This window comes from Alosa sapidissima, chromosome 18 (assembly GCF_018492685.1).
Source record: "Alosa sapidissima isolate fAloSap1 chromosome 18, fAloSap1.pri, whole genome shotgun sequence".
Classification (NCBI taxonomy): Eukaryota; Metazoa; Chordata; class Actinopteri; order Clupeiformes; family Clupeidae; genus Alosa; species Alosa sapidissima.
In genome coordinates this window covers 10,484,970-10,503,328 of record NC_055974.1, presented here as the reverse complement: position 1 = coordinate 10,503,328, position 18,359 = coordinate 10,484,970, and the positions used below count along the sequence as shown (strand labels likewise).

Here is an 18,359-nt window from a genome sequence, read left to right as displayed (position 1 = left end):
AGTATCCGATTCCTCCAACAACGGACCATACGGCTCTAAGTGGCCTGACAATATACAGACACACATAGGCAGGCACACACACACACACACACACACACACACACACACACACACACACAATGAAACACAAACACAAACACCTGTCTTTTGTAATATAGTGTAGTCTTGAGATGTTCCTTTGAGGTTAGTTGCAAATCTTTTTTCATATTTTTGTTTTTATCATGTCACTGGCATTGCATTGTTTTACATGTAAAGGTCAATATAAGTTTACTGTCATGAGCTCTCTCTCTGCCTGGTAACACGTGCTGATTGAAGTCTGATGACCTCCACCTGTTCCTGCTCTGCTCTGCCTCACCCTCGTTACCTACCAGCTGCACTGCATTCACCACTCATCATGCCCTCTATATAAAGCCTTGCTTTTCAGTCCACACTTGTCAGATCGTCTGCAACCAGCACCAGTTACCTGCCTGTTTTTGAAAACGCCTCTGACTCTTTGCCTGTGATCCCGGACCCGCTCGACTACTTCTGTGTTCTCCAGCCCCGGTAATCTTGACCTGCCTTCCGTCCCTCTTCTACGAATACCGCCTAGTCCTTGACTGTACTGCTGCTTCGTTTCAATTGCTGTTGTGTGTGTGTTTCCCCCAGGACTTCCCGGATCTTCCAGCTCCTGCCATCGCTGTTCGGCTACTGGGGGAACACACACACGCAGACTCTTGGAACTCCTGTACCCCCCCCGGAACCCCTGAAACCCCCTTAACCCCCACCCTTAAATAAACTTTTGAACGTGACGCTTTTGTGGTCCTCGTCCTGTTTGGTGTCTGACAGTACGATCTGACCAAACATGGACCCAGCGCACGGTCGAACCAGCATGGAAACCGACGAACCAGAACCACCCACCGCCATGCAACGCCTGGAAGAGACAGAGAGAGAGGTAAACCGCAACACTGCTGACATTGCCTCCCTACTTCAAGCCGGCTTGAGCCAGCGTCAGCAGTTCCAGCAGCAACAGCAACAACTTGCAATGATCATTCAACTTCTCACCAACCTTTCTCCTCTGCCTGCTCCCACCGGCCCAGCCCCAGCCAGCCTGCTCACCGGCCCAGCACCCGAGTCTCCTGCCCAGTCCACTGCTACCGTGGCTGCCGGAGCCCCAGAACCCAGGATCGGCAATCCAGAGCGGTTCAGCGGCGACCCAACCCAGGTACGGGCGTTCCTGACGAGCTGCCGTGTCCAGTTTACCCTGCAACCCAGGACTTTTGCCACTGAAGGGGCGAGGGTCGGTTACGTGATCACTCACCTGACGGGCCGAGCTCGACTCTGGGGAACGGCGGAGTTCGAGCGCCAGACCCCAGCATGTGCAACCTTCAACCTATTCGCAGAGGAGATGCTCAAGGTATTCGATTTGGAATCCACAATAGCCGAGGCATCTCGGATCCTGATGAGTATTCGCCAAGGCAGAAGGACTGTTGCGGATTACTCCATTGACTTTCGAACTGTGGCAAGTCGGAGCTCCTGGAACATGGAAGCATTGGTGGATGCTTTCCTCCACAGCCTGGCGGACTACATAAAGGACGAGCTGGTTTCCCATGATCAACCCCCCACTCTTGATGAAGCCATTGCTCTGGCTGTCCGCATCGACCGCAGGATCCAGGCCCGCCGTCATGAGAGAGGGCGCCAGAGTCCATCCACCAGCACACGGAGTGTCCCAACTGCCCTTCTGTCCGCACCTGCCACACCATCTAGCCAGCCGGACCAGTCTGAACCGATGGAGATCGGCCGCACCTCCCTAACCCCTGCAGAGCGCCAGCGACGCATCACCTCCAACTTGTGCCTGTACTGTGGTGGTGATGGTCATCGAGTCGCCACCTGTCCAGCAAAAGCCGGAGCTCACCAGATGTAGGAGGAATCCGGATGAGCTCAATGAACATTCAGCCCTCCATCAGCCGTAAACCCCTCATCCAAGTCTGTCTTCACCTGTCTGATTCCACCCACACCCTGGCAGCCCTGGTGGACTCTGGCGCAGAAGCAAACATTATTGACACAGGACTTGCTCGTCAGCTGGGCTTGGAAAGCCATCGCTTGTCCACTCCTGTTCCAGCCCGGGCCCTGGACGGTCACGTAATTGGCACAGTTACCAGCATCACAGCCCCCATCTCAATGATGGTGTCAGGAAACCACCGAGAGACCATCCGCTTCCACCTGCTCAGCTCTCCAGGCCAACCCCTAATCCTGGGCTACCCTTGGCTCCGTCTCCACAATCCTCACCTCGATTGGGCCTCCGGAACTGTGAAAGAGTGGGGAAATGCCTGCCACCTGACCTGTTTGCGTGCTGCCTCGCTGCCCCCCGGCTCAGTACCCCCCAGCACTGCCCCCGACATTTCTAATGTCCCTGAATGTTACCATGGCCTCCGAGAGGTGTTCAACAAGACCAAAGCCACATCTCTGCCCCCACACCGTCCGTACGACTGTGCCATTGATCTCCTCCCTGGGACTGCTCCACCCAAAGGTCACCTCTACTCACTATCCCCTCCTGAAAGAAAAACTATGGAGGATTACATCAGGGACTCCCTGGCAGCTGGACTCATCCGCCCGTCTTCCTCTCCTGCTGGTGCCGGGTTCTTCTTTGTGGGAAAGAAAGATGGTTCTCTTCGCCCCTGCATTGATTATCGAGGTCTGAATGATGTCACAGTGAAGAACCGGTACCCTCTGCCTTTACTCACCTCTGCTTTTGAATTGCTCCAGGGATCCACTATTTTCACCAAACTGGACCTTAGAAATGCTTACCACCTAGTGCGAGTAAGGGAGGGTGACGAGTGGAAGACTGCATTCAACACCCACACCGGCCATTATGAGTACCTGGTAATGCCATTTGGCCTCACCAACGCCCCAGCGGTATTCCAGGCGCTGGTGAATGATGTGCTGCGGGACATGCTGAATAAATTCGTCTTCGTGTACCTGGACGACATCTTAATTTTCTCCAGAGCTCTGTCCGAACACACCCGTCATGTCCAGCTGGTTCTTCGACGGCTCCTGGAGAACTCTCTATGTCAAGGCGGAGAAATGCGAGTTCCATGCTCAGACTGTGTCATTCCTGGGATACATCGTCGCTGAAGGCAATATCCAGATGGACCCCGCAAAGGTCTCGGCAGTTACCTCCTGGCCAGTTCCGGGGAATAGGAAGAAGCTGCAGCAATTCCTCGGTTTTGCCAATTTCTACCGGAAATTCATCCGGAACTACAGCTCCGTCGCCGCTCCCCTCACAGCTCTGACCAGCATCAAACACCCCTTTTTCTGGACCCCAGAGGCCAACACAGCCTTTCATACCCTCAAGGCCCGGTTCACCACTGCCCCCATCCTCCAGATGCCGGATTCAGACCGGCAGTTCGTTGTCGAGGTGGATGCCTCAGACGTGGGAGTCGGGGCCATACTCTCTCAACGGGCAGAGGAGGACAACAAGTTGCACCCCTGTGCATTTTTCTCTCGCCGGCTTTCACCTGCAGAGCGCAATTATGATGTTGGAAACCGTGAGCTGTTGGCTGTCAAGCTTGCCCTGGAGGAGTGGCGTCACTGGCTGGAGGGGTCCACAGTTCCATTCCTGGTCTGGACCGATCACAAAAACCTCGAATACATCCGCAATGCCAAACGTCTTAACCCCAGACAGTCCCGCTGGGCCTTGTTTTTCACCAGATTCAACTTCACCCTGTCATACCGCCCAGGTTCTCGGAACACCAAGCCGGACGCTCTCTCCCGTCAGTTTCATAAGGATGACGCCCCTTCCCAGGAACCTGCATCAATTCTGCCCGATCCCTGCGTCGTAGCTGCCCTGACCTGGGATATCAAGGAGGAAATTCAAGAGGCCCTCCGTGACCATCCCAGTCCCAGTGCATGCCCAGACGGTCGTCTCTTCGTCCCAGATAATTTGAGGTCCCGGGTCATACAGTGGGGACACAACTCCCGCCTTGCCTGCCACCCGGGCTCCGCCCGCACCTGCCATCTCCTTGCCCAGCGCTTTTGGTGGTCTTCTTTGAGAAGGGATGTCCGAGAATTCGTCCGTGCCTGCCCCACCTGCAATCAGAACAAGTCCTCCACTCGGCCCCCCGCTGGTTTACTCCAGCCCTTGCCTGTGCCCACACGACCCTGGTCCCACGTCTCCTTGGACTTTGTAACTGGCCTCCCACCATCAGGTGGGATGACTGTCATTCTCACTGTGGTTGACCGGTTCAGCAAGATGGCACACTTCATTCCCCTCCCTAAACTGCCATCTGCCAGAGAGACTGCCCAGGCTGTTCTTGATCATGTCTTCCGTCTACACGGGCTGCCCAGGGATGTTGTCTCTGACCGAGGCCCGCAATTTACCTCTACATTCTGGAAGGAGTTCTGCCGTCTTCTAGGGGCCACAGTGAGTCTCACCTCTGGGTTCCACCCCCAGTCCAATGGTCAATCCGAGCGGGCAAACCAGGAGCTGGAGAAGGCGCTGCGGTGCATGGTTTCTCGCAAACCCCAGGCTTGGGCACAACAACTGATGTGGATAGAGTATGCTCACAACTCCCTCACCTGCTCTGCCACTGGTATGTCACCTTTCCAGTGTGTGTATGGCTACCAGCCCCCCCTGTTCCCCAGCCAGGAAGGAGATGTGTCCTGCCCGTCTGCCCTCGCCTATGCCCGCCGTTGCCGTCGTACCTGGTCACAAGCTCGTGCCACGCTACTCAAGTCAGCTGTCAGCTATGCCACTGGGGCTAACCGCCGAAGATCGCCGGCACCCGCCTACCGTGTTGGCCAGAAGGTGTGGCTGTCAGCCAAGGATCTCCCACTGCGGGTGGAATCGCGTAAACTGGCACCTCGATTCCTCGGCCCGTTCCCTATCCAGAGGGTCATCAGCCCAACCGCAGTCCGGCTCCAGTTGCCAACCTCCATGAGGGTGCACCCTACTTTCCATGTTTCGAAAGTCAAGCCGACGCATGAAAGCCCGCTGGTCCCCGTGCCGCTTCCTCCTCCTCCTCCTCGCCTCGTTGACGGTGGGCTGGTGTACACCGTTCGACGCCTGCTTCGGTCCAGACGGCGAGGTAGGGGCCTCCAGTGTCTCGTCGACTGGGAGGGCTATGGACCTGAGGAGAGAACCTGGGTGCCAGCCAGTCGGATTGTGGACCGGACACTCATCGCCGACTTCCACCGTCTGCATCCTGATCAACCTGCAATCCGTAGGGGCCGCCCCAGAGGGGTCCCTAACCGTCCTGCCCGCCCGGCTTCCTGTCATGTGCCTGACCCTGACCCTGTCTCGGTACCTGTCCCGTCTTCTGTCCACGACCCTCCAGCTCCCTCCGAGGATGAGGATGTTCACTCGGACCGCTCGGAGGAATTCTAGCCCTCCACCGGCTCCCCTCCGCCCTCCCGACGTGGTGTCACTCTTGGGGACTTCTGGGGCCGTCCCTTAGGGGGGGGGTTCTGTCATGAGCTCTCTCTCTGCCTGGTAACACGTGCTGATTGAAGTCTGATGACCTCCACCTGTTCCTGCTCTGCTCTGCCTCACCCTCGTTACCTACCAGCTGCACTGCATTCACCACTCATCATGCCCTCTATATAAAGCCTTGCTTTTCAGTCCACACTTGTCAGATCGTCTGCAACCAGCACCAGTTACCTGCCTGTTTTTGAAAACGCCTCTGACTCTTTGCCTGTGATCCCGGACCCGCTCGACTACTTCTGTGTTCTCCAGCCCCGGTAATCTTGACCTGCCTTCCGTCCCTCTTCTACAAATACCGCCTAGTCCTTGACTGTACTGCTGCTTCGTTTCAATTGCTGTTGTGTGTGTGTGTGTTTCCCCCAGGACTTCCCGGATCATCCAGCTCCTGCCATCGCTGTTCGGCTACTGGGGGAACACACACACGCAGACTCTTGGAACTCCTGTACCCCCCCCGGAACCCCTGAAACCCCCTTAACCCCCAGCCCTTAAATAAACTTTTGAACGTGACGCTTTTGTGGTCCTCGTCCTGTTTGGTGTCTGACATTTACACTGCATTGTGTTCATTCTTTGCTTCTCATTTCCCCTTTTTTGGTCCACACCAACCTGCTAGCCATACAGAGACGGGCTCTCTGGACTGTTCCATTCCTGTGTGAAGCTCATAGCGGGGGGAGCGCACCAGCAGGCTCCAGAGCAGCCAATAGCCGCTGTCTAACTTGTTCTTCTTCAAGAAATATTCCATGTCAAAGTCATCCTGTGTCACTTCTACAAGAAAGGAAGAAAAGATAAAAACATGACAACCTCAACCTCTTTTTTTGACTCAGGAAACCATCTGTCATCATTCACCTTCTACTTCCTCATAGTGTGGAACAAAAAAAACGCTCATCTTTTAAATCTCATAAAAAGCTGTTAACATGGGGATGATATGCTACTTTATGTGGAGACATCTGTTTACACAGTGCTTATTACAACTCTGATTTGGCATGGATCTGTGAAACTTGGCCCAATCACCAAACTAGGCCTTTGACTCAGACTTGGATTGTGTGTGTGTGTGTGTGTGTGTGCTTCACTCAGCGCCCCCTACCGGCGGTGTAGGTGAAGGGCAGGTCTGCCAGCTGAGCTGCGTGGCTCATGCAGACGGCCAGCTTGTCGCACCAGTGCTGGTGGCTGGCGTCCTCGGGGCTTCGCGTCCAGTCCGCCTGGGAGCACTGGTCAGAGCAGTAGAGCACCGCTTTGCACTGCGAGCTGTGGACGATTGAGGTTACGGAGAGAAAGAGAGAGAGAAAGAGGAAGAGGGTGAGAGAGACAGAGAGAAAGAAAGGAAGAGAGATAGAGAGAGAGGGAGAGAGAGGGTGGTGGAGAGTGGAAAGCAGCAGTAATGACAAGACAGGTAAGAGGATAGGAATAAAGATAAATAAAGTGCGATAGTAAAGATGTGTATCCATACACACACAGACAGAACAGGTCAGGAGTGAGAGAAAGAAAGAAGGGAACAGATATGATCACACCCACAAAAGGAAAGAGTGTTTCACAAAGAGAGATATCACAATCGGCAAGGGCCTTCCTCGTAAAAGTATCGCCTTATCTTTTTTGCAGAAACATGGCACCATTTTTAACAACAAATGCTTTTTTGTGGGCTAGGCGGTCAGGGCTTAATGCTGCTATGCAAAAAAAAGTGCACTACAAAGTGAAAACAAAACAATCTTTTAACGCCTGACACAGATCCTAATGGAATGTAGGCAGGCTCCCCATGGGCGGCTGAGTTATAGCCACCTGTTACAAAGCACCATGGGTCTGATCTGCACTAATCCTAAGCCTCTTGCAGTCATAGATTCACATATCGGCCTCTGGAACAGCACACTGTGTTAACAGTGGGAAAAAAGATATTGTATCGCTTATGAGCACTATTTTACTGTAAAATTTTACTGAGAATATACTATAAAAGAAAACAATATATACGTATACATTAATTAAAAACTGTTTTCTCATTTGAAAAGTTCAGAACAGCTCTTCGGTCCATCCCTCTCTTTCTGATTCCTGTTCTATAGTCTGTTCTCTCTTCTCCACCCCTCTCCCTCGTTGCCTTACCATGGTTTCAGCTGGCTGGGGAAGGAATGTTTCTTACACACGTGGCAGTAGCGGGCCGAGGGCCAGCGCATACTGAACTCCTGCGGCTCGGGCTCCCCGCTCACGGGCTCTAGCGTGGTGGGGCCCCAGTCTCCCAGGGCCTGGGGACACAGCACCACACGCAGGGCGGCATAGGCCCGCTCACTCCTACTGAGCAGTCTGTGGAGGGAGGCAGAGAGATGTACAGGGACGGAGAGAGAGAGAGAGAGAGAGAGAGAGAGAGAGAGAGAGGAAGAAAAGAGGGGAAAGAGAAAAAGAATGATAGGGAAGAGAGACAGCAAGGAAAGTAAATAGCAGCAGAACTCTATTTGTGTGTGTGTGTGTGTGTGTGTGTGTGTGTGTGTGTGTGTGTGTGTGTGTGTGTGTGCAAGGGGGTGGTTAGGGAGTGGGGGTGGAGTAATGTAATAACTTTCAGATCTAACCTGTGAAGTTTCCTGTCGTTCACTCTAAGAGTCTGGGGTCGGCGTGGTAATCCGCCACTCATCGGAGCCTCCATGCAGCGGCGGAGAAGTCCCACCATCCTTTGCGTTGTTCCCACGGCTCCTTTGCCGTCACCGCCTGCCGCCTCACCTCCTCCCAGGGATCCCGCCCAGCCACGTGACAGGACATCAAACCCCAGCGGCAGACCAGAGGCGTCGGTCACCATCAAAACACTGTCTCCCTCACAACGCGCTACAGCCAACATAAAAGGGAAATTTAAAAAAAAGTATGAATGGAATATATGAATGGAATAACCAGTGCTGCAGATAGAGATTTGCTTATCAGAGTACGCCTACAACTGTTAGAACCTAAAGCCTATTTTTGCCTATTAAAGCCTCCCCAGTAGCCTCCAGAGTAGACCATACTGTTGCTTCACATTTCTGGAAAATGAGCCAGTAAGTCACATGCATGTTTCTCGCTCTAGTGCACTAAAAATGTTGTAGCTGGGCAATATTCTGTAGCAGAACCATGGTCTTACAGGTTCCTATATCACAGTACGATATGGGTACACAAGATAATTAATCATTTCTGATGCTGATGGACTAATGGATCTCAAAATCAAAAATGGTAATGATGCTGATAGTGCTTAAATGCATTTCTAAATGTGGCATAAATACATGACTTCCATAATATGCTTCTTTCGTTCCATAAAACTTAAGTGAGCTGAACATCCATGATGTCTAAACCCACTCAAGTCGGCGGGGTCTATTTCGGACTGGCTGAGACGGCTGTGAACAGCAGGGGGCGATGCAGTGCAGTCCAACAGGTGCAGGATCCAAAGAGGAGAGGCCTCGTCGATGGGGTAACGAGGAGGACCATATCCCCAAGTGTCACTCAGACATCTCTTCTCGCAGTGCGTCTTGGGGCAGGTCTGGAAGGAGCGATACCACTGCGCCATGGTCTCGGAAAAAGCTATGAGCTGGTCTCGGTAACCAGATACGAGTTCCATCTGCAGGGGGAAATAAGGAGGCATGTTGGAGACAGATTTGAAGATAGAATGGATAGAAATCAACCAGGTTGATGAAGTTGACCGGAAAGAACAGGCTATTTTTGTCAAGTTAGCCTAAATATAACTCCACGTCTAGCCAAAACACAAACGGTATCAAATGGTATGTTTCAGTACCTTCTTTCTCTTCCTTTACTTCGGAAATTAGTTTGTCCTGTTTCTCCTAGACCCGAAGATGTGCTGGAAAACAATGCAGGTCAATGTGCTATTTTCTCTGAGAGTTATTTTATGAAGGTGTACGCATCACACGCCCAACATTCTTTTGTAATTCACTACACGATAGAATGTTTTCATTTAAACGTTCCATTCGTATCCCGCTGCGTGTATACCATATTTTCTTCTAAATGAATTAGTAGTCCCACTTGATTTATTTTTTGTGTTTAATAGCCTATATAAAGAAATTACTGTAGCCTACTGTGTGTATACAGTCATTGATATAAACTGGTTTATAACTCGGATTTAATGGTTAACACCTAACCTCACATCTTCCTTGTTAATAGGAAGGCCTATATGAAATGATGAACATTTTCATCAGTAGGCTAAGCAACTCCTATAAAAAGTCCTAAATAAAAGAGATCGGCTACCTAGAAATATTTTCTTCTTGAGACTGAATGGCTCTTGAGTTGCTAAAACTGACAAAGGCACACGAGAGTGACACACAATCTGCGTAGGCCTCCCCCTTATCTCTGAACATAATACCCCAGACTTCTAGTGGTGTGTGGTGAGACTAAAAGAAGTCCAGCTTCATTTGCAAGAAATACATTTATTTGGTATTAAAATAAACCATTTGGCCTAGAAGAAAGCGGGTGCCCGGGTGACAAGTGTGCCTAGAAGTCCATCGAGGTGGAGGAGGACGAAGACGAGTGCTGGATGGTGGTCAGCGCCTGGTCCAGGAAGTCCCTGTGAGTGGAGCTGAGGGTCATGTGGGTCTGGATAGTGTCCCGCAGGAGGTCCAGCTGCTGCTGCATGCTGTCGCAATCCTCCATGAGGCTCAGGTGTGTGCGCAGGCGTTCTTGCTCCTCGCGCACCTCCCTTGCCTCTGCCTCCTTCACCTCGGCCGGCGCGGGAAAGGTGATGGGGGGCTCCTCGGTGTCGTGGGTACAGAGGAGGTACAGGCAGTCCTTGGAGGCGCAGATGGACTTTGTGCTGCGAGGGGCCTGAGGGACAAAAGCAGTGTGTTAATAATCAATTAATTAATCAATTCATTCATTGATCAATTGATGTCTAATCAATGTCGTATTTAGAAGAGGATATTAGTTAACATGATCATCTCCATGTATCCTAATGTATGCCATGATGGGAAATGCTTTTAATAACCTGTTTGCATAGGACCAGTGTCTGGCCTTAGCCTACATTGTGTCATGCAGTCAACTTTGCGGTTTAATTATATTTGATTGATTAATTGCTACAAACAAAAAATTAAAGTACACAGTGGTTTGTGCATGTCTGCATATTGCGTGTGTGTGTGTGTGCAGTTGATGGAGATATGCTGGTACAATGATTTTAAAGGCCTGATCATTTTGGACTAGTATTCAGCCTATGTCATAAAATAACCGGGCAGTCAGTGTCAGGTTTCTCTTACATGCACACTGAGCTTGACAAAGACAGCACTGCCAACAGGACATCCAGGCAGCCGCCCTCCGGCTCCGCATCCACAGCCGTGAACCTCCCGGGTGCCGGACTCCCCCTGCAGCAGAGCGAGGGAGTGGTTGAGTCCACACCACACATCCACCAGGCCCATGGACACTGACAGCGCCACCTACAAGCACACACCGGTCATTTATTTATATATTAATAAATTATAAATTATAAATTAAGTGGTTATAGTATATTATAAGTTTATTTTTGTTTGTTTTTTTTGCCTTCATTTCGATAGGACAGTGAAGAGTGACAGGAAGTGAGCGGGAGAGAGAGAGATGGGGTGTGATCCGGAAATGGATTCGAACCTGGGTCTCTGTGGGCACTTAGGCCCATACATGGTATGGGCACTGTAGCTTCTTGCGCCACAGCACCCGCTTGTGGTTATAGTATTTTAATATTTATTATTATAGTATTTAGTGTGCCTACACCAACACAAATACAAAAAACACATATTTCTCTGTGTCACTCTCACACTTACAATGACCTCACTCACCTTAGTAGGCTGTCCGCGGTCAATCTTGTCGCCAGTCCCTAACTGCCCATAGCGGTTGCAGCCTTGCATGTAGAGACGACCGCAGTCATCCACCAGGCAGAGATGTGTCTGACTCAGAGAGCACTTGACCACCTTAGGGGCAAGAACAGAAATGAGTCATAAGGAGGGAGAGCAGAGAACATTCACAACAATGACAGTGTTTTGACAGTGTTTTTCTTAAACTTGGTGACCTTGACTTCTGGTATTGGTGTTAGTGTTGTTATTTGAATGGATTGTGGGATGTATATTGATAAATATATACAGTAGAGTGACAGTGGCTAAGAGCATATGAAATAGGGCGTGTTTGTATACAGTACATAGAGTGTGACTCATCTTCCCAAACTCTGTCGGTGATGGCTACCTTATTGGGGATGGAGATCGGCATAGGAACGTGGATGTCATGGGGGTCAAATCCAGCATTGGAGCCAAACAGTTGACGGTGGACACCTGCTGTGTGCACCTCGATGTACGCCGCACCTTCAGCTAAAAAGCAAGCAGTTGAGAGAGCAGAAACAGGAATAAGAGGAAGGTAGAGGATAATGTTTCATTGCATTCAGATTCATGTCATGTCTGGTCTCTATGTGGTGTAATGTAAGGATTGAGTGTGTGTGTGTGTGTGTGGGGGGGGGGGGGCTTGACCATACTTGTAAGGTACAGAGCGCTGTTGAAGCCAGTGTGCAGCTGCTTGATTGACATGCCGGGCATGGAGCTGCTGATCTTCTTGAGTGACAGCTGCACAGTATAGGAGCGGGGGGTGCTCAGCTGAGATTCGTTCACATACAGTGCGTACACCTTCCCAGTGTCTGACAGAGAGATGAAAAGAATGAGTGTGAGGACAAGTGACCCAAATAAAATCGACTAATGTCAAATGAATATCTATTCAAAGGAATATTGCTATTGCCGAATATTGCTGTTCAAATGGATATTGGTGTTGTAGAATCTCTTGTCTTGCCACAGACCGGTGAGCAGCAGCAGGGTCCGGTTGAACTCCGTCCCGGTGAGGCGGATTCGAGTGAAGATCAGTGAGGCGTGGAAGGTCATGCGGAACACTCGGACGCCGTTGTCCTGCTGGTAGACCTCCACGCAGTCGCACCTCTGCGGTGCCAGGGTCGAGGTGGAGGGTCCAGCTGCGTTAGGGGGCGGGATGGCGTCCGAACGGCTTACGAGGACGTAGACGAACATGCGGTGGGAGATGTCACTTCGGGGGTCCACGGCAAACTATTGAGAAGAAAAGAATCAAGTGGTGTCAGAACAGAACCATCTGCCAACCAACCATTTGGTCTCTGTTGTGTTAGTTGACAGGGTTTTTTTTTCTTTTCAGGAAACGCATGTTATAATCAAGTTATTGACGTTTTGACAGCTGGGAAATGGATATAGGATTCATTAGTGGATAATTTCATTATTCAGCCATGAGTGAAATGGTATCACTTCAGACACGCATCATATTAAATGGTATCACTTCAGACATGTGTCATATTATCAAATACACACAAACTCACACACACACACACACACACACACACACACACACACAGACACACACACACACACACACACACAGACACACACGCACACACACTCACACACACGCACTGCCTCTCACATCTTTGGCCTGTTGGCACAGCATAGAGTAGCGTGCGGCGCGTCTCCAGGTCAGCTGGCCGTGCTGCGAGGGAGTGACGGCGTTGCGCAGCAGGAAGAGAGTGCCCTGGTAGTCCCACATCAGCAGGTGGTCGCGGGTGGGTTGGGTGCGGCGGAAGCCCAGCGCATGGGGAGGCACGACGGCACGGGACACCAGCTGACCCCCGCCTCGACCCCAGTTGAAGTTCCCACGTCCACTGCCACTGCTGCCCAGACGCTGTATATGCAGGGCCTGGGTGTCTAGAGAGGAAATGTGAGAGGGATCATTGGAGATGGAAATAAAGCAAAAAGGTAGTATATATATATATATATATATATGTATATATGTATATATAAATATATATACTGCATACACATATATAGCACAGTTCAATAGCTGGTCATTCCAGATTGAGAGTGAAAGCAAACTTTAACAAATATCACATTTCTCAGCAAGGTATGATTATAAAGAGTTCTTGGTGTGGGTTGGTAGTTAACTGTCACTGAAGTCGATGGCCGAGGCATGACAAACATAACCTGAGACTGACACCCTGTCCCTCTTACATTTGAAGACGGCCATCCGCTTCCAGTTGGTGGAAGCTGCATTAGAGATGTTGTCTACAGGAAGTCTTCCTGAGGCCTGGCGCTGGTACAGCTTTTTCCACAGGATTGAGTTGAGGCTCAGCAGGTGGAAAGTGCTGCAGGTGGACCCAAAGGAAATGATGTCACGGGCCGACACCCAGGACAGGATCTCTTCAACCTGAAATGAATAATGGATAATATAAAAACCCATTACAAATGTTAAGGTAACTCTGGTTATATCCATTATTTTTATGACTAACATAGCTCACCAGCTCTGGTGGCAGAGACTGGATATTTGTCGACAAACCCTCCTCAGACTGTGCTGGAGAGCTTCTCTTTCTCCTCTTTGACTAAATTTGACAAGAATTTTAAAATATTAAAATAATTTTAAAACAGGTATTTCCAAAATTTATTTTTACCTGAATCCTGTTGCATTTTTCTTTACTTACTGTAGGTGGCGCTTCAGTTCTCGTTTTTATTCTTTTTGGCCTCTCTGCCATGATTGTAACATTAGAAACTATTTTAACTCCTAAAAATATTTTACAGGTTGTAACTGCTGATTATAGTTGTCAAATGACCACTTTTGGTAAACATATTAGAACTCCACTTCAAAATTCCATTCTAAATATCCTACCTTGGCAACCACTACATGTGACATCATTAAACAACTCAGAAAGAATACAGTTTGAATTCTAGAGCCATGATGTAGGTGTTTGTGAGCTAATAGGCACATCTGAAGGTATTTTTTATAGACCTATGTTACCCAATCCAATAACCTATTTTATGATGTTACAGCGTCAATATTATTTAAATTGACTTTACCAGTGCACCAATCATTTTCCCATTTTTGCTGTTACATATGAAGGCTAAAACATGCATGATTGGTAACATGCTTGATATGACTGTCTTGAAATGTAGTAAGGGAAGACTTTCTCTGGGCCATGTCTAGTGTTAATTAATAGCAAAAGAGCTCCAGCCAAGCTGTCTCTCTCTCTCTCTCTCTCTCTCTCACTCTCTCTCACCCTTTCCCACCCTTGCAGCTGGCATGGGGATGGTCACATTCAATCTCATTCCAATCATTCTCATGTACTCTCATTTTTCAAGAGCCACTCATTCATACTTTCTCTCTCTCTCCCACACACTCACTCACACACACACACACATGATTTTTTTTTATTTGGATCTGAAAGGCAAGCAAGGAAAACAAGATCCACAAGATCAACAAGACACACACGCACACTCACAAGCATACACACATAACTTTCCCCCATGCGTCATTGATTCCCTCTCATCTTTGGTCAACAAGCCCCAGTACGAATACAGCCTATCTCTCTCTGAGGCCTCTGTTGAACCATTTGTACGATCGCGCCTGTGCTCTGCTCAGGAAAATGTACGTGTCCACACTCACGCCTCTGCCTTTGCACGTATCTGCCCGGTAGGCCCTCAACAATGGATGGTACATTTGAAGAAAAAAAAAGCACCCACACAAACACAAACACAGAGAACATGGCGAGGGACAGGGACAAATGAACTAGTGAGCTAAATAGGCTGTCTGAAACAAAGGCAGAGTCCCTGGCTTGTTCTGCTGTCCCACTAATGAACATTAATATTCATGGTCCTTAATGACCCACATGCATGTGAGATGACGTAAGAGTAAAGGACCATTTGAGACGGAATGGGAAGTCTGGGAAATTAGGCTTATTGATCTGATGGCAGAGACGATCGTGGCAAAAAGTGTGTAATTGTAATTAATTAGGAAATATCCCACTGAGTCTTTAATGAATGTGCATACAGTTCGATAGTCATTTCATTCTAGAGAGTTGTGAATTAGAGTAATCTATGTCATTGTCCCACTCTGAGTTGATGGCTATTTATAGGATTGGCTTGTCCCCAATTGCCATTTCCTTTGTTTTTTTTATTCTTCACTGTGCAGTAGTTCATGTGTTCTTCCCATTTTCTCTATGCTCCCACTCTCTTTCTTTTCCCCCACTCCCTCTCTCTCTCTCTCTCTCGTTTCACTCATCTTCATTTTCCCACTATCCCTTGTTATTTCCGTCTCTCCTGGTGTCTGAGGGATATTAGTGGTGGAAGTGGCCTATATGGCTGAAGAGTTTCTCACGCTCTCCCGCCTCTCTTCCTCTGGGGTGCACCCAGCACCCCACCCCACCCGACTCCAACCCCCTCTCGTCATCCTCACTGTCCCAGCAGTCTATTGACTCTGTTGATGATTTACTGACCCACACTTTTTTTTTTGTTCCTTCCTGACACAAACAGTCAATTCAGGAATCAGTAAATAGCACGGGACAGAACCCTTTACCAAACTGAACAACCCCCAGCTATGCCAGTTATTTTTTTTAAAAACAAAACTAGGCTATAACACAAAGCACGAAACACGACATAACACAGACACAAATCTAGTTTAAAAAAAATAAGTATCTTTCAGCCAGTCAAAGAAATCCCCTTAATTTCACTAAGAGTAGACCTATACTTACATACATACTGATTTTGAGTGAATTTAACATGTTAAATGTAGGCTATTCATCTAGCGACACTGAAAAGCCCCATGTTGACAGACAGGGTGAGCACATGGCAGGGGGGCAGAGACAGTAATGCCCTGCTGTAATCTCTCCGACATCCGCAGGGTGTGTGACATGCGTGGTGGTAATGGACTGGGTGTGATTACACTGGACGCTGTAATGCACATTAATGGACGGCGCTGTGCGCTGGAAATGGAAAGGGCCCAGTGCTCAATAACAGATCTTCCTCTCTCTCATGCTCCGGACCCAGCTGTGTGACCATCATCACATCAGGAGACAGGCAGATGGGGCAGATGGGACACTAGGGGGTCGTGTGTGTATGTGTGTGTGTGTGTGTGTGTGTCCTGCCGTGTTGAGGATGAGTGGGTGTTGATGGATGCTGGGAGAGCGGTAGTGTAGGACCCGTCTGCTGCTGTGCTGGTATAAGACTGAAATGAAAAGTAAAATGGAGAGAAAGAGATTTACTTGGGTGATGACAAAGAATGACTCTCTCTTTTCTTCTCTCTCTCTCTCTCTCTCTCTCTCTCAAATCAAATCAAATCAAATCAAATGGTGCTTTATTGGCATGAATGAGTAAAGTCACTGTTGCCAAAGCTACAAGTATAACATGTTAATAATCAACTTTACATAAGTATTGGTATAGAGATAAAATGAAATAATGAAAGGAAAGTAAAAAAATATATATATAATAATAATAATGAAAGGATAAATGGTAAATGGTATTAAAAGGACAGTAATAGCTTCAGCAATAGTGCTATACTGTAGGAAAAAATAGAAATAAAAAAAAATATTATTGTAAACACATTATATGCCTACACTTGCAGATACATCTACATAAATCAAATTGAGGTAAATAGCAATACCTAATATCAAACATAGTATTTACATGTACACAAAGGGGATAAACTCATCAATATGCCACATACATGAAAGTTACAACTTTTCTCTTGTTTTATGGCAGGTCATAATATAATCTGCAGCTAGGCATGAACAGTTTGGTTCCTCTCCCAATAATATATATAGTTTTCTTTGTAGAGATAGATTTTCAAATTCTGTTATATGCTATTTGAATTCAGCAAAAAAAATGTCCCTTATAGGTGTATATCTGATGCAATTAAGAAGGAAATGTTCCTCGTTTTCTACATCATTTATGCAGAAGCTAGTTCCTCATATGTCTAGGCACCCATGTTTGTCTATGTCTACCGGTTTCAATGTGTAGGGTTTGGTCACTGATTCTGTATTTTGTCAGTCTTTTCTTTCTATCTTTGATGTCATTTAAGTATGGGGCTCTCTCTCTCTCACACACACACACACACACACATTGCCAATTAACTTCCCCTCTTATGCAATTTATATTCAAGGTCTACAATTATACTCTACTGTTTGGCAGCCTAAATGCAGACTCTACTTCACCATTTAATTCAAAAAACATTTAATTAAGTGATGTTTTCTTCATCTTGTCAATGGATTCCATAGGCTATTTGGATAGACTATGGCTATTACGCTATAAAATAACTTCCCGTTTCATGACTGGTTTCGTCGTAGTTAACCTGAATTTCGACACTTTCCTGGAACTCTTTGGAACCACTAACTCATCTTTCCCCTGATTGGTTTGCGTATTCTCTTGGCTCTCTGAAATCGTGAAAATAAGCACGCCCCTTTCCTCCAAGCTTATCATGTGTTTTGTAGTAAAGAATGATTTTAGGGTGTGTCCGACCTGTCAATCAAGACTACTCAACATTTGGCCACGCCTCCGGTCGCCTCGCGCAGCCCACTGACAGATTGACAGTTATTGCGATCCGCTCGCGAACCGGAGTGGATGTGTGTGTGTGTCTCGTCTGGAGAGGGAGATTAGTTTTCTTGTTGGATTTAACGTGATGTCTTTTCTGGACTACAAATCTTCAACAAGGGATACCACGCCATTTGCCAGTGCAGAACAACGGAAAAGAAAAGTCTAATTTCAGGTTTTTTAACCTAACTATACGAATAAAGTAATATTAGCGGCGTATTTGTGTTTCATGGCTGCTGGGGATGTTTCCCAGCTGCCGGCGACAATAGCGGCCAGCCGGAGCGTGGAGAAGGCGCTGGAGGAGGCTGCGTCGAGCGGTGCTCTCAACTTGTCTAATCGTAAACTCAAGGAGTTTCCCCCAACCGCTAAGAATTATGACTTGTCGGACATTGTATACGCAGGTAAGGAGCTTACTTCTTACTTTCCTTCTGAACCGTTGTCTTATACATCAGGCGACATGGCTCTCAGTGGCCACTAGTCATTTGGGTCTCTTTTGTCTCACTCTTTTCTCCCCCACCTGCATTCTCTCTAACGTGGTGGTGCATCGTCCAACTGAACCACGCAGCAGCAGGCGTGTTGTGAGAAACAGC

General features: G+C 48.3%; 3 protein-coding genes across 7 annotated transcripts in view; 1 reads left to right on the top strand and 2 right to left on the bottom strand.

The window, feature by feature from the left end:
* LOC121690020 (zinc finger MYND domain-containing protein 15-like) overlaps window positions 1-9,331 on the bottom strand; it is a 12,313-nt gene extending 2,982 nt beyond the window's left edge. The window contains exons 1-7 of the mRNA XM_042070325.1: window positions 9,186-9,331; window positions 8,753-9,011; window positions 8,005-8,254; window positions 7,544-7,741; window positions 6,540-6,700; window positions 6,062-6,220; window positions 1-44 (exon numbers count right to left, since the gene is read on the bottom strand). The exon at window positions 1-44 is cut by the window's left edge and continues 49 nt beyond it. Coding sequence (XP_041926259.1) covers window positions 1-44; window positions 6,062-6,220; window positions 6,540-6,700; window positions 7,544-7,741; window positions 8,005-8,254; window positions 8,753-9,011 — 1,071 coding nt within the window. The 5' untranslated portion in view covers window positions 9,186-9,331. The remainder of the gene's footprint in view (window positions 45-6,061; window positions 6,221-6,539; window positions 6,701-7,543; window positions 7,742-8,004; window positions 8,255-8,752; window positions 9,012-9,185) is intronic.
* A 480-nt stretch (window positions 9,332-9,811) lies between these two features.
* On the bottom strand, window positions 9,812-14,041 carry LOC121689910 (F-box only protein 24-like). The gene is made up of 10 exons (XM_042070144.1): window positions 13,893-14,041; window positions 13,713-13,793; window positions 13,426-13,621; window positions 12,845-13,122; window positions 12,201-12,459; window positions 11,886-12,044; window positions 11,603-11,724; window positions 11,203-11,334; window positions 10,651-10,827; window positions 9,812-10,225 (listed from the first exon to the last, which is right to left on the bottom strand). The coding sequence occupies exons 1-10, from the start codon at window positions 13,941-13,943 to the stop codon at window positions 9,896-9,898; spliced, it is 1,785 nt and encodes a 594-aa protein (XP_041926078.1). The 5' UTR covers window positions 13,944-14,041; the 3' UTR covers window positions 9,812-9,895.
* Window positions 14,042-17,776: 3,735 nt separating this feature from the next.
* The window catches only part of lrch4 (leucine-rich repeats and calponin homology (CH) domain containing 4), a 62,638-nt gene continuing 62,055 nt past the window's right edge, over window positions 17,777-18,359 (top strand). For all 5 annotated transcript variants that reach the window (XM_042069405.1, XM_042069407.1, XM_042069406.1 and 2 more), the window contains exon 1: window positions 17,777-18,170. In XM_042069405.1, coding sequence (XP_041925339.1) covers window positions 17,999-18,170 — 172 coding nt within the window. In that variant the 5' untranslated portion in view covers window positions 17,777-17,998. The remainder of the gene's footprint in view (window positions 18,171-18,359) is intronic.

Excerpts from the sequence above, each read along its gene's own strand:
- LOC121689910 (XM_042070144.1), bottom strand. The coding sequence starts at position 13,943 with ATGGCAGAGAGGCCAAAAAGAATAAAAACGAGAACTGAAGCGCCACCT. Across the intron at positions 13,123-13,425 it reads GCGGATGGCCGTCTTCAAAT|ACACCCAGGCCCTGCATATA; the intron begins GTAAGAGGGACA and ends TTTCCTCTCTAG. Across the intron at positions 12,460-12,844 it reads TGTGCCAACAGGCCAAAGAT|TTTGCCGTGGACCCCCGAAG; the intron begins GTGAGAGGCAGT and ends TCTTCTCAATAG.